Below are 15,785 nucleotides of genomic sequence, written 5' to 3' on the forward strand. Positions count from 1 at the left end.
CTCTATGCGAAGGAGATGTGTCACGCTGCATGAGGCTAATGGTGGTCACACCAGATACTGACTGGTTTTATGATCCAACCCCCTACCTTTTTTTTAAGTATCTGTGACCAACAGATGCATATCTGTATTCCCAGACATGTGAAATCCATAGATTAGGTCCTAATTTATTTATTTCAATTGTTTGATTTCCTTATATGAACTGTAACTCAGTAAAATCTTTGAAATTGTTGCATGTTGCGTTTGTACTTTTGTTCACTATAGTTTCAAAGCAGCAGGCACCAACTGTTTCACACACAGACACTAGGGGATGCACTTGCGCTATATGTTCTCACAGTAGCCTAATGACCGACATCGTCAGAGCAAAATCAAGAGGAAACAGAATCTTCTTCAATAGTTGACTGATGACGTCGCAGTGAATAACCTCTTATGAACATATCAGTCTCTTCTTCAGTCCATATGTTCCAAATGCCAACCTTTACAACAAACATCCATGACCCACCACCCATCATGTCATCCGATCAGTCCAGCAAACAGGGGGCTGGAAGAGAACCAAAAATGACATTTTACAAGATGTCCCTCTTTAGAAGAATACGCTCAATTCCTGTAGGCCGTTAGCCTCGTACGAACCATCCTGATCTCGCGAGCTGCAGAGCGAAACAGAACGTAAGCTAGCGAGATCAGGATGGTTCATACAAGGCTAGTAGGCTGTGACCGATGCCTGTAGATTCACACCGCACAACACAATACTAGGCTATTGTTTCGTTTATCGTCCCATGAAACAGTAGGCTTACATCACTACAACTGGGCCTATCAGACTAGGCTACGCTTGAAAAGAACGTGGAACCTTTTCTGGCAAGACATCTTGGCGATGCTACCACAAATGCACTGTTGTGCTGCTTACCAACAATGAACTGAAGTACATTTCTCCAAGGGCGAGAGAAGTTGACCTCGTTCATTGTCCTCCGTCTTGAACCCGGCCAGTTCTAGTGTGGACCCGTAGTCCATTGAAAGCTACATTGTTTCTTTAAGATTCGACTTTCAGGCCATCAGCGGGTCTGTCTGTTCATTGTTTGAGAGAGAAAGAGACAGCGAGTTGAGATTGATATAGGGGGGCTGAGGACAAGTCGTGCATAATATCATCGGAGCAGCTGCAGTGGAAAGCAGCACAGAACCCGGGTATTGAGCGCACATCCTACCAGAGACAACATGGGTAAGTTATCTACATTTGTTATGGTACCACTAATAGGCTATTTATAGCCAACCAACCACAACCAAACGGTACATTTTCTTCGGTATTCTTTGAATGATTTTGACATTATAAAATATAATATTATGGCTGTCATGAAAAGTGCTGATAAGTGATTTATTTAATGCTTCGAGAAGCACAGACTAGCCTACTGTTCAGAAGTGCCTTGTCGCATTTGCATTTCACTTACAATGTCTTCATTTTTACCAACAGAACGTGTTCTAAGTGCTATTTGTTTGAGGAAAGTAGCAAGTGAATTAATTATAGGCCACTTTGCAACAATTTGAACAAATTGGGTAGTTCCTCACTGCAGTACTCGAGGGGGGACTTTTGAGGCTATAATAGTGCAAATAGAGAGAAGTGGAACTGTTTAAACTAGGTAGAAAACCCCTGCACCTGTTGCTGGGTGACAGTTATTTTCCTTCCAATGTGTACTGAGAAGTACTGCTATTTTCCTTCCTATGTGTATGAGAAGTAATGCTATTTTCCTTCCTATGTGTATGAGAAGTACTGCTATTTTCCTTCCTATGTGTACTGAGAAGTAATGCTATTTTCCTTCCTATGTGTACTGAGAAGTCATGCTATTTTCCTTCCTATGTGTATGAGAAGTACTGCTATTTTCCTTCCTATGTCTACTGAGAAGTACTGCTATTTTCCTTCCTATGTGTATGAGAAGTACTGCTATTTTCCTTCCTATGTGTACTGAGAAGTAATGCTATTTTCCTTCCTATGTGTATGAGAAGTACTGCTATTTTCCTTCCTATGTCTACTGAGAAGTACTGCTATTTTCCTTCCTATGTGTATGAGAAGTACTGCTATTTTCCTTCCTATGTGTATGAGAAGTACTGCTATTTTCCTTCCTATGTCTACTGAGAAGTAATGCTATTTTCCTTCCTATGTCTACTGAGAAGTAATGCTATTTTGTCAAAATAACAAAAGTGCTTGAACATAAGTATTGAGACTTGAAAAGTAAAGTGCTGAATATCAAGTCACGTTACTGAAGAGGCTTTTCTGCAGTGTGTTTGGAGGCTTTTCTGCAGTGTGTTTGTAAAAGGCGCTTCATGATCAATCCAGGGTCTGCATTGGCCTTGCAGCATTTATGGTGATACGACCTCTGCAGAAGGCAGGGCATTCACAATTCTTGCGCTTCGCGGAACAGCGCAGAGCTGTTGTCAAGGAAGTGAGTTTGTGTTTATACAGGACCTACCGTCAACTAATCATGTCAATGCGGAGCTATATGGAGCCCTCCGCATTGTTAAAACATTTGACCGGCGCATGGCTATGCGATATCGAGCTCAATTTGGCTCAGCAATTGCGTCACACAATCCATACAGCGTCTCCGACCACATTTTTTGGATCAAGCATAAATTGGCTCTTAGTCAGTGTTCTTTCATTGGCAAACTTTTTAATTGGTTTAAAACTCATTTCCACGATGGCGTGATTATGCAACCTGGAAGACAGCCTGATCACACTTTCTACACACACACACAACCCTGGAGTCGCAGAGTGCATGTGTATTGTGCCCCTTCCTGCCATTCTGTGCCAACTGTAATAATGGTACCAGCTCCAGCCAGTCTTCTGAGGGAGGGAGAGATCTCCCCCCTGCCTTTCCCCACTTCCACCACAGACTATTGGATATCCCTCTGGCTGTCACAAGCCTCCTTCTGCTCCCATAAACCCCAGTGTGTGTGCTGGAGGTGGCTCTGGCTATTGTTTGCTTGACATTGGTGGCCCTTGTCTTCCCACACTGCACCGGGACAAAGAACATTGTCTCTGCAGTCACACAAGCAGCCCTCTCTTTCTTCTTCTCTCTTTCTCAGTCCTCCCTCTTTTCTCACACTCCCCGTGGTGTGAGCGGTGATTGGAGCCGGGGTTAGGACAGACAGATCCTCACGTCATAAGGGCCCATTCACAGCACATGACTCTGGGGAAGAATGCCCCGTAGCTAGCAGACAGACTGAATGCTACTGTGCATAGAGAACAGACCAGTCCAAGGCCACAAAGAGTAACCCAGGGATGAGCTATTTTACGACCACAGCTGGATAGTGGAATAGCTGTAGCCAGTTGTTTACAGTTGTTGTTTATCCATCCAAGTAGTCACAGTGACGTTGTATGTTCATTACCACTCCCCTGGTGGCGTGTTCATTACCACTCCCCTGGTGGCGTGTTCATTACCACTCCCTGGTGGCGTGTTCATTACCACTCCCCTGGTGGCGTGTTCATTACCACTCCCCTGGTTGCGTGTTCATTATCACTCCCTGGTTGCGTGTTCATTACCACTCCCTGGTGGCGTGTTCATTACCACTCCCCTGGTTGCGTGTTCATTACCACTCCCCTGGTTGCGTGTTCATTATCACTCCCTGGTTGCGTGTTCATTATCACTCCCTGGTTGCGTGTTCATTATCACTCCCTGGTTGCGTGTTCATTACCACTCCCCTGGTGGCGTGTTCATTACCACTCCCCTGGTTGCGTGTTCATTACCACTCCCCTGGTGGCGTGTTCATTACCACTCCCCTGGTGGCGTGTTCATTACCACTCCCCTGGTGGCGTGTTCATTACCACTCCCCTGGTGGCGTGTTCATTACCACTCCCCTGGTTGCGTGTTCATTATCACTCCCTGGTTGCGTGTTCATTACCACTCCCCTGGTTGCGTGTTCATTACCACTCCCCTGGTGGCGTGTTCATTACCACTCCCTGGTTGCGTGTTCATTACCACTCCCCTGGTTGCGTGTTCATTACCACTCCCCTGGTTGCGTGTTCATTACCACTCCCCTGGTTGCGTGTTCATTACCACTCCCCTGGTTGCGTGTTCATTACCACTCCCCTGGTTGCGTGTTCATTACCACTCCCCTGGTGGCGTGTTCATTACCACTCCCTGGTTGCGTGTTCATTACCACTCCCCTGGTGGCGTGTTCATTACCACTCCCCTGGTGGCGTGTTCATTACCACTCCCCTGGTGGCGTGTTCATTACCACTCCCCTGGTGGCGTGTTCATTACCACTCCCCTGGTGGCGTGTTCATTACCACTCCCCTGGTGGCGTGTTCATTACCACTCCCCTGGTGGCGTGTTCATTACCACTCCCCTGGTGGCGTGTTCATTACCACTCCCCTGGTGGCGTGTTCATTACCACTCCCCTGGTTGCGTGTTCATTATCACTCCCTGGTGGCGTGTTCATTACCACTCCCCTGGTTGCGTGTTCATTACCACTCCCCTGGTTGCGTATTCATTATCACTCCCTGGTTGCGTGTTCATTATCACTCCCTGGTTGCGTGTTCATTACCACTCCCCTGGTTGCGTGTTCATTATCACTCCCTGGTTGCGTGTTCATTATCACTCCCTGGTTGCGTGTTCATTATCACTCCCTGGTTGCGTGTTCATTATCACTCCCTGGTTGCGTGTTCATTACCACTCCCCTGGTGGCGTGTTCATTACCACTCCCCTGGTGGCGTGTTCATTACCACTCCCCTGGTTGCGTGTTCATTACCACTCCCCTGGTGGCGTGTTCATTACCACTCCCCTGGTTGCGTGTTCATTACCACTCCCCTGGTTGCGTGTTCATTATCACTCCCTGGTTGCGTGTTCATTACCACTCCCCTGGTTGCGTGTTCATTACCACTCCCCTGGTTGCGTGTTCATTACCACTCCCCTGATGGTGTGTTCATTACCACTCCCCTGATGGCGTGTTCATTACCACTCCCTAGTGGCGTGTTCATTACCACTCCCCTGGTGGCGTGTTCATTACCACTCCCCTGGTTGCGTGTTCATTACCACTCCCCTGGTGGCGTGTTCATTACCACTCCCCTGGTGGCGTGTTCATTACCACTCCCCTGGTGGCGTGTTCATTACCACTCCCCTGGTGGCGTGTTCATTACCACTCCCCTGGTGGCGTGTTCATTACCACTCCCCTGGTTGCGTGTTCATTATCACTCCCTGGTTGCGTGTTCATTACCACTCCCCTGGTGGCGTGTTCATTACCACTCCCCTGGTTGCGTGTTCATTACCACTCCCCTGGTTGCGTGTTCATTATCACTCCCTGGTTGCGTGTTCATTATCACTCCCTGGTTGCGTGTTCATTATCACTCCCTGGTTGCGTGTTCATTACCACTCCCCTGGTGGCGTGTTCATTACCACTCCCCTGGTGGCGTGTTCATTACCACTCCCCTGGTTGCGTGTTCATTACCACTCCCCTGGTGGCGTGTTCATTACCACTCCCCTGGTGGCGTGTTCATTACCACTCCCCTGGTGGCGTGTTCATTACCACTCCCCTGGTTGCGTGTTCATTATCACTCCCTGGTTGCGTGTTCATTACCACTCCCTGGTGGCGTGTTCATTTCCTCCTGTCACATGTTGCGTTATATCATGTCTTGGTTGTTGTGACTGCTGTAGGAAGTGCCTGGTAGGATTGCCCTATGCTTCTCTAGAGATAACCCTACATTAACCCCTATGTGGTTATGTCCTGTGCTATAGGTTGTTATGACTGCTGTATGAAGTGCCTGGGAGGAGTACCCTATGCTTCTCTAGAGATAACCCTACATTAACCCCTATGTGGTTATGATCCTGTGCTATAGGTTGTTATGACTGCTGTATGAAGTGCCTGGGAGGAGTACCCTATTGCTCCCTGGTGGCCACTCTGCTGTGTTTCTCAGGGATAGCTCTGTTCTGTGGCTGTGGTCACCAGGCCCTCACTGAGACGGAGAGACTCATCGAGACATACTTCGCCCGTAACCTACAGGACTACATTACCCTGGCCTACCTGTGAGTGGCTCAAAGGCTATTGCTTTATCCCAAACCTACCCCCTAGGAATACCTGCAACTGATTAGAAAAGTGGTGGCCAAGACTTAGAAGGCTTTGTTAAAGCTGGGCTGGAACAAAAACCTCAATTGTTTTGGCGATCCAGGACCAGGATTGGCCACCTCTGGTTTAGATGTCCTCTAAGACTACTGTATAAGTATATTGAACTAAACGGTAGACCTCATGTTAATGGTAGACCTCATGTTAATGGTAGACCTCATGTTAACGGTAGACCTCATGTTAATGGTAGACCTCATGTTAACGGTAGACCTCATGTTAACGGTAGACCTCATGTTAACGGTAGACCTCATGTTAACGGTAGACCTCATGTTAACGGTAGACCAATCATGTTAATGGTAGACCTCATGTTAATGGTAGACCTCATAGACATAAGTTGAATGCACCAATTTGTAAGTGGCTCTAGATAAGAGCGTCTGCTAAATGATGTAAATGTAATAGACCTACTGTAGTGATGTGTTCTAATACTTCCCCCTCCCTCCACTTCTCCTGCCCCTTCTCCTCCTGCCTCTCCTCCTGCCTCTCCTTATCCTCTTCCTCTTCCTCCTCTTCCTGCCTCTCCTCTTCCTCCTCTTCCTCTCCCTCCTCCTCCTGCCTCTCCTCTTCCTCTCCCTCCTCCTGCCTCTCCTTATCCTCTTCCTCTCCCCCTCCTCTTCCTCTCCCTCCTCCTGCCTCTCCTCCTCTTCCCCTCCTTCTCCTCCTCCTCCTCTCCTCTTTCTCTATAGTATCCAATACTTCCAGTATGTTATCTATGGCTTGGCGTCATTCTTCTTCCTCTACTGCATCGTACTGCTGGCGGAGGGATTCTACACCACCAGCGCCGCCAAGCAGACCTTTGGAGAGTTCAGGAGCACCCTGTGTGGACGCTGTCTTAGTAGCACGGTGAGAGAGTGGGGGCAATGGTGGAGTGGAGGTGTAATGGTAACAGGGTGGGGTGGAGGTGTAATGGTAACAGGGTGGGGTGGAGGTGTAATGGTAACAGGGTGGGGTGGAGGTGTGATGGTAACAGGGTGGAGGTGTGATGGTAACAGGGTGGGGTGGAGGTGTGATGGTAACAGGGTGGGGTGGAGGTGTGATGGTAACAGGGTGGAGGTGTAATGGTAACAGGGTGGGGTGGAGGTGTAATGGTAACAGGGTGGAGGTGTGTTGGTAACAGGGTGGAGGTGTGATGGTAACAGGGTGGGGTGGAGGTGTGATGGTAACAGGGTGGGGTGGAGGTGTGATGGTAACAGGGTGGTGGTGTGATGGTAACAGGGTGGGGTGGAGGTGTGATGGTAACAGGGTGGGGTGAAGGTAGAGTGGGGGGTGAGGAGGTAGTTGAGAGGATGGGGTGAAGGTAGAGTGGGGGAGGAGGAGGAGGTAGTTGAGAGGATGGGGTGAAGGTAGAGTGGGGGAGGAGGAGGTAGTTGAGAGGATGGGGTGAAGGTAGAGTGGGGGAGGAGGAGGAGGTAGTTGAGAGGATGGGGTGAAGGTAGAGTGGGGGAGGAGGAGGTAGTTGAGAGGATGGGGTGAAGGTAGAGTGGGGGAGGAGGAGGTAGTTGAGAGGATGGGGTGAAGGTAGAGTGGGGGGTGAGGAGGTAGTTGAGAGGATGGGGTGAAGGTAGAGTGGGGAGGAGGAGGTAGTTGAGAGGATGGGGTGAAGGTAGAGTGGGGTGTGAGGCCAGTTGGATAGAGGTAAGAGAGTAAGGTTGAGGGTGGAGATGAGAGCTCAACAAAACTGTGAAAGTAATTCTTTTTAGCCTAAACATTCATCTCTCTCCCTTCATCTTCAGTTTATATTGATAACGTACCTGCTGGCAGTGGTGTGGCTGTTGGTGTTTGCCTTCTCTGCCTTGCCTGTCTACTTCTTCTACAACATGGCCGCTACCTGCCACACCATCACCGTCCTGACTGAGACCCCAGCTAGCATCAACCAGCTTTGTATCGATGCCAGGCAGTATGGTAAGGAAAGAAAACATCACTGTAGTTCTCTATATGATCCATTATGTTCAATCATATTGTAACATACAGTGCATTCGGGAAAGTATTCAGACCCCTTGACTTTTTCCACACTTTGTTACGTTACAGCCTTATTCAAAAATGGATACAATTGTTTTTACCCCTCATCAATCTATACACAATACCCCATAATTACAAATCCAAAACAGGTTTTTAGAAAATTTTGCAAATGTATTACAAATAAAAAACAGAAATGTCACATTTACATAAGTATTCAGACCCTTTGCTATGAGACTCGAAATTGAGCTCAGGTGCATCCTGTTTCCATTGATCATCCTTGAGCTGTCTCTACAACTTGATTGGAGTCCACCTGTGGTAAATTCAATTGATTGGACATGATTTGGAAAGGCACACACCTGTCTATATAAGGTCCCACAGTTGACAGTGCATGTCAGAGCAAAAACAAAGCCATGAGGTCGAAGGAATTGCCCGTAGAGCTCCAAGACAGGATTGTGTCGAGGCACAGATCTGGGGAAGGGTACCAAAAAATGTCTGCAGCATTGAAGGTCCCCAAGAACACAGTGGCCTCCATCATTCTTAAATGGAAGAAGCTTGGAACCACCAAGACCCTTCCTAGAGCTGGCCGCCCGGCCAAACTGAGCAATCGGGGGAGAAGGGCCTTGGTCAGGGAGGTGACCAAGAACCCGATGGTCACTCTGACAGCGCTCCAGAGTTCCTCTGTGGAAATGGGAGAACCTTCCAGAAGGACAACCATCTCTGCAGCACTCCACCAATCAGGCCTTTATGGTAGAGTGGCAAGACAGAAGCCACTCCTCAATAAAAGGCACATGACATCCAGCTTGGAGTTTGCCAAAGGGCACCTAAAGGACTCTGAGACCATGAGAAACAAGATTCTCTGGTCTGATGAAACCAAGATTGAACTCTTTGGCCTGAATGACAAGCATCACCTCTGGAGGAAACCTGGCACCATCCCTACGGTGAAGCATGGTGGTGGCAGCATCATGCTGTGGGGATGTTTTTCAGCGGCAGGGACTGGGAGACTAGTCAGGATCGAGGGAAAGATGAACGGAGCAAAGTACAGAGAGATCCTTGATGAAAACCTGCTCCAGAGCGCTCAGGACCTCAGATTGGGGCGAAGGTTCACCTACCAACAGGACTGAATGTCCTTGAGTGGCCTGGACTTGAACCCAATCGAACATCTCTGGAAAGACCTGAAAATAGCTGCGCAGCAACGCTCCCCATCCAACCTGACAGGGCTTGAGAGGCTCTGCAGAGAGAAACTCCCCAAATACAGGTGTGCCAAGCTTGAAGCGTCATACCCAAGAAGACTTGAGGCTGTAATCGCTGCCAACGGTGCTTCAACAAAGTACTGAGTAAAGGCTCTGAATACTTATGTAAATGTATTATTTAAGTTTTTTATTTTTAATACATTTGCTAAAAATTCTAAAAACCTGTTTTTGCTTTATCATTATGGGGTATTCTGTGTAGATTGTTGAGGGGAAAAAACAATTTTATCCATTTTAGAATAAGGCTGTAACATAACAAAAGGTGGAAAAAGTCAAGTGGTCTGAATACTTTCCAAATGCACTGTATGATCTCTGTGGGCCTAGTAAAGATTGGTCATACCATGTTTAACAGGTATGACCTTTTATGTGGCATTAACACAACCAGTCATGTTTTCATCTGATTGTCAAACAATCACTTCAAAAAGGCGCTCCTGTAGGCAACCCGCACATGTTCATCCACTCACAAAATAATTCCATCATCCAAACCCCAACAGTGCACTGTGCACCTGCAATTTGATTAATGGAAAGAGACATCTGTTACAAAACACCTAGGTGTATTATAATGACATTCTGCGATTGTCATTAGGCCTCCACTTGTAGCCTGAATTGATGCATCCACCGTTGACTTTGCGCTCCTCGGTCCCGGCCACTCATCTCCGCCTTGGCAAAAGGTGTTCTCGTCGAACTACAACGCAATTCGCTCATTTCATGCAGCTAATGTGCGGTAATGTTAAATAATGGCCTATATTTTTCTTGGCAATTTGTGTTAATTGTGATAGGCTCACGTTTTACCAGTAAGGCGTACACCCACTATTTATTTTGCTGGGACACCGTACCTTACCAGACCATACCGTACCTTACCAAACCGTACTAGACCTTACCATACCAGACCGGGCCAGACCATACCTTACCAGACCGTACCGTACCATACCGTACCAGACCATACCGTACCTTACTGTGCCAGACCATACCGTACCAGACCATACTGTACCAGACCATACTGTGCCAGACCATACCGTACCTTACTGTACCAGACCATACTGTGCCAGACCATACCGTACCTTACTGTGCCAAACCTTACTGTGCCAGACCATACCGTACCTTACTGTGCCAGACCATACTGTGCCAGACCATACCGTACCTTACTGTGCCAGACCATACTGTGCCAGACCATACTGTACCAGACCATACCGTGCCAGACCATACCGTACCATACTGTGCCAGACCATACCGTACCTTACTGTGCCAGACCATACTGTACCGTACCTTACCAGACCTTACCGTACCAGAATATACCGTACCGTACCAGAACATACCGTACCTTACCGTACCAGTTTGGGAAACCCTGGTCTATACGACCTAATCATTCATGTGGACTCAGTGCTCAATTAATTCAAATCTACTCTGCAGACATTTGGAGAGACATTACCAACTGTGAAAGCAGAAATTTTATAGCAGAGAATCAGAAATGTGTATGTATTTTTCATCTCTTTCAGGGCTCCTACCATGGAATGCGATGCCAGGCAAAGCTTGTGGAATGACACTGTCCACTGTCTGCAAAACCAGAGAGGTCAGTAATACAGTCTCTCGTGATGGAACTTGGCAGGACACGTTAAAAACAAAGCGTCTCCAGAGTCTAGAATGTTAACGTCTGACTCATCTCTGACTCTGATTTGTCCTTTTACAGTTCCGTGTGACCTATGACCTGTACATCGCAGCGTTCGCCGGGGCTGGCATCACACTCTTGGCTCTGGTGAGTGACCCTGTCCTAACCTCTTAACTGGGACCAGATTGGCTAAAGCTTTACAATAGAGTTGTGTCCCATGTGACGTAGTCAGTGTAGGTGTTCAGGAATGCCAGAATGTCAGGCCTCCATGGCTGATGAGTCTCACTGTAGCTCTGTTCTTTGACTTGAGTTCTCAGCTGATTTATAATGATAGAATCACCATAAAAATGTCATAACGTCTTGTACTTTTCCTGCTGGGAAGATCCCATAGTTACATTGCCATATCAGTACACTGTTAATGTAGCCTACGGTAGATTGTCATGGACCTTGATGAACATAATAGGTGCATGAAATGGGGCTCGAAATTCTGTCTTATCTCTCTCTCTCTCTCTCTCTTTTTGGTCTATGCTCTTTCTTTCCCTGTTTCTCTCTCTCGCTCTCTCGCTGTCGCTCTCTCTCTCTAGCTCACCTACATGGTGTCCACCACTTATAACTTTGCGTTGCTGCGGTACCTGGGGAGAAAGGGCATCGGCACGCGGTGTTAGACTCTCCACCTCCTCCCTCCTGTCTCTCGATCCGACACCGAGACACCCAGAGGAGACACTATGACTCCCTGACACCCCTCTACCTATCCTCAACACCACCGGTGGAGTTGATTCTTTGAACTTTACTGATTGATTCCTTGAACGATTCATATTCTTTCCATTTTCCCTTCACGACCCACCAGCCTTTCCCTGTACTGTGTACTTCATAGCACAATGGGTGGTTTAGTGGAAGTGTTGAGAAACACAGACAACTACTACCTTTGTCTGCTGCTTTGTCACACTGTTCTTCTCATGTTATATTTAGTTTGCTCTGAATCTTCAAGTTAAAGTCTTCTGTATTGTTGTTGTTGTTCTCCATGTGTATTTGATCATGTGTTTGTAAAGATGAATGTAATGTTCCTCATATACTGCAGTTAGTGTGCCTTGCGTACACTCCATGTTTTATCTTTCTTCACTTTTTTAAAACATAAATCACATGGAAAACCTAACTGGTAACTTTGGTAACATAACAAATATCATTTTATTTTACAAACGTCTTCAGTTATAAATGTCATGCTGATTTATGGTTAGGGTACTTGCCTACTTTAAGCTATGGGATTATAATCGGTTACCATGGGTACCATCCCTCACATCTGGTTGCCATGGTGCCAGACAAGTGTGTGTTTGCAGTTCTTCTCTCTGACCTCAGGGCCTTTTCTCACGGGCAGCAGAAAGGCCTCAACAATGGAGGCCGCCCCGCTAAGGACTTCTTAGAAAACTAACCAATCAGAGGGGGTTCCAAGGGTCCACCTGCCCCGGCCCCTGGGTGGGGGGGAGGAAGGGGGGTCTGTGTGACAAGTCCCCTTTGTTACTATAGGGACCTTGGTCTGTGGCAAGGGTCAGATTGAATGTCAGAAGGAGAGGGTCTTCATGACAAAGACAGGAGAAAGGCTGAAGGCTTCTCTCAATGGCCTGAATACAACCCTTCTGTGATGGACCCACTGCTGCATAACACCCCATCTATTGGAGGGGATGGATCCTGTGAAGGGACTTGGAAAGAAAAAAGGGTTAACATTTGTTTGAATGAAGGGATTTCTCATCTGAGAAAAGGGGCAGCATTTCTTGTGTGTGTGCCAGACTTCTGGTTGGTACAGATCAGGAGAAGTCCTTCATTTCTCTGTTTTTAATGTTGACATGGTAAAGTTGTTACAGGTGCTTACTTTTTTATTTTATTTTAGCAACCTTCATGTTATTTAGAAGTTTAAAACATCTCTGAAGATGCTTGACTCTGTTTGGCACTACATTGAGTTATTATTGCTCTCCCTTCTGGCGGTATATATGGTATCGTTCGCAAGGTATGAGGTTCTGTTATAGAGGCAAAACAATGCATCTTTTTATATAGTTTTGTCTCTAGCTGTCTAGAAGATATTAGTAGTTATTGTATAACACCATACTACTTACTGTAGGTAAATGTACTAACCTTAACGACAATTTAAACAAAAGATGGGATCTCTAACTAACAAAATATCTTGTAACATACTGTGAGTATAGGTTATCCAATTGGGTGGAAGCTTTATCCAACAGCACAGGTTGGTTTTGTGAATTGACGGCTGGCTGTTTGTTTCTTTGCGTTTTATGATATGTTGGTTTGGCAATAAAAGATCTATCCTTTTAAAGAAGTTGTTTTCTCTGTTTGTGTCACGACCGGATATCGAACCCATGACGTCCACGCTACTCCAAGGTTTGGCTACTATTGTCAGAACCCAGAACAAAACCTTGTGTGCCCTGGCCAGCTACTCGATGTGGCATTTATTTGACATTTATGTGAAGTCTGCCACGGGAAACTAGGCTGCTTCATCACACAAGCATAGCTCACTGAACCAATAACTTGGTGTTATTGTAGGCCATGTCCTCCTGGAACTGATGGTGTTCTCTCTCATCTCATCTCTATACAGATACAGTCAGTCAGAGAAAGAAAGGAAGAGCTACGAGCTGTTTGGGAGACTCCGGAAGGACAGTGGAGGGACAATGCGCTCCCTTTACGCCCCCCACATCATATCTGATAGTCTACCTCCTGACTGACCCCCTCAATCCTCCATGGTAACCCCTGAGAACGATCAGTTGGCGCTGAATCCTTAAACTTGAAGTGCCAGTTTCCCGGACCCAGATTAAGCCTAATCCTGGATTTAAAAGCACTTTCAGTGGAGAATCTCCATTGAGCATGTTTTTTAATCCAGGACTTGGCCTACTAATCTGGGTCTGGGAAGCTGTCCCTCAAAAGATTCCTCCCTAAAATGTAAAAAATAATATTTGCTTTATATTCTTAGTCTTTAAGCCCACAAACCTTCTTGTGTCTGCTTAGCCCAGTGGGTGGTTTAGTTTGGAGAGCTGTTGTTGAAATTCCTGCAGAGTATACTTCTTTCTCCTGCTTTGGATCTAGCTAGTCATTTTAGGACCAGGACAGATTTATTGTCAGGATATTATTCCATGTTAAAATACAGATTCTTTGTATTTATATACAGATGGTCTCACTCTAACCATACATAGGCTGTGAAGTACTATGAAGTTGTTTCAAGTGTGTTCGTTTTGATGTATGTTTACATGACTTGCATTCAAGCTTAAATTCATAGTAAAAGACTTATGAGTTGTACACAGTGGAGATGTGTTGGACAAAGAACCCTATTTGGCCTTGATATTTTTTTTTAAATTAAATGTCCTTCTGAGGGGAAGAATATGAAATGTTACCATATCAAATGTTTAGCTTTTTAGGCCAAATAAAGAAAATATGCAATGTTTACCGTAACTTTCCCTTTTTTATGATCCGATTCTAACAATGTACTTTCCAAAGAGTCGTACTCGAGCGCACAGTCTAAAAGAAGCCCCAACCACGGACAAGCCAGTTCCTGTATTTGGTATGTTGCATGTTTGGTTTTATTAGTTGTCGTACAGTATTGGATAGTATTCACACCTACATCAATATGTCTGCACCCCAAATGGAACCCTATTCCCTATATAGTGGGGCCCTAGGGCCGATTCCCTTTATAGTGGGGCCATAGGGCCGATTCCCTTTATAGTGGGGCCATAGGGCCGATTCCCTTTATAGTGGGGCCATAGGGCCGATTCCCTATATAGTGGGGCCATAGGGCCGATTCCCTATATAGTGGGGCCATAGGGCCGATTCCCTTTATAGTGGGGCCATAGGGCCGATTCCCTTTATAGTGGGGCCATAGGGCCGATTCCCTTTATAGTGGGGCCATAGGGCCGATTCCCTATATAGTGGGGCCATAGGGCCGATTCCCTTTATAGTGGGGCCATAGGGCCGATTCCCTTTATAGTGGGGCCATAGGGCTCTGGTCAAAAGTAGTGCACTATGTACTGTAGTAACTGGGTGCCATTTGGGACGCAGCTCTTTGAAAGGGACAATCTTAACCTCCATAGGGCAACGAAGAGAGGTTTTAAGGAAGGCTTGATGTTGGATTTACAAGCAAACATATGTACAGTGGGGGAAAAAAGTATTTAGTCAGCCACCAATTGTGCAAGTTCTCCCACTTAAGAAGATGAGAGAGGCCTGTAATTTTCATCATAGGTACACGTCGACTATGACAGACAAATTGAGAAAATAAAATCCAGAAATCACATTGTAGGATTTTTTATGAATTTATTTGCAAATTATGATGGAAAATAAGTATTTGGTCACCTACAAACAAGCAAGATTTCTGGCTCTCACAGACCTGTAACTTCTTCTTTAAGAGGCTCCTCTGTCCTCCACTCGTTACCTGTATTAATGGCACCTGTTTGAACTTGTTATCAGTATAAAAGACACCTGTCCACAACCTCAAACAGTCACACTCCAAACTCCACTATGGCCAAGACCAAAGAGCTGTCAAAGGACACCAGAAACAAAATTGTTGACCTGCACCAGGCTGGGAAGACTGAATCTGCAATAGGTAAGCAGCTTGGTTTGAAGAAATCAACTGTGGGAGCAATTATTAGGAAATGGAAGACATACAAGACCACTGATAATCTCCCTCAATCTGGGGCTCCACGCAAGATCTCACCCCGTGGGGTCAAAATGATCACAAGAACGGTGAGCAAAAATCCCAGAACCACACGGGGGGACCTAGTGAATGACCTGCAGAGAGCTGGGACCAAAGTATCAAAGCCTACCATCAGTAACACACTACGCCGCCAGGGACTCAAATCCTGCAGTGCCAGACGTGTCCCCCTGCTTAA

General features: G+C 46.4%; 1 protein-coding gene across 3 annotated transcripts; it reads left to right on the forward strand.

Moving 5' to 3' along the window:
• The first annotated feature begins 725 nt into the window (after positions 1–725).
• On the forward strand, positions 726–15,284 carry LOC311105318 (myelin proteolipid protein-like). Of its 3 annotated transcripts, XR_014610241.1 has the most exons (8): positions 726–1,210; positions 5,816–6,002; positions 6,783–6,939; positions 7,830–7,998; positions 10,799–10,872; positions 10,990–11,055; positions 13,508–15,004; positions 15,038–15,284. XR_014610241.1 is itself a non-coding variant. In XM_084147431.1 (7 exons), the coding sequence occupies exons 1-7, from the start codon at positions 1,207–1,209 to the stop codon at positions 13,613–13,615; spliced, it is 765 nt and encodes a 254-aa protein (XP_084003557.1). In that variant the 5' UTR covers positions 726–1,206; the 3' UTR covers positions 13,616–15,284. The 3 variants fall into 3 exon arrangements, 2 of the variants coding, with proteins under 2 accessions (XP_084003557.1, XP_084003558.1); XM_084147431.1 differs by having other exon boundaries at positions 13,508–15,284; XM_084147432.1 differs by lacking the exons at positions 13,508–15,004; positions 15,038–15,284 and adding an exon at positions 11,493–13,234.
• The last annotated feature ends 501 nt before the right edge of the window (positions 15,285–15,785 follow it).

The sequence above is a fragment of the Coregonus lavaretus genome (assembly GCF_964263955.1).
Source record: "Coregonus lavaretus genome assembly, chromosome: 29".
NCBI classification, from domain to species: domain Eukaryota; kingdom Metazoa; phylum Chordata; class Actinopteri; order Salmoniformes; family Salmonidae; genus Coregonus; species Coregonus lavaretus.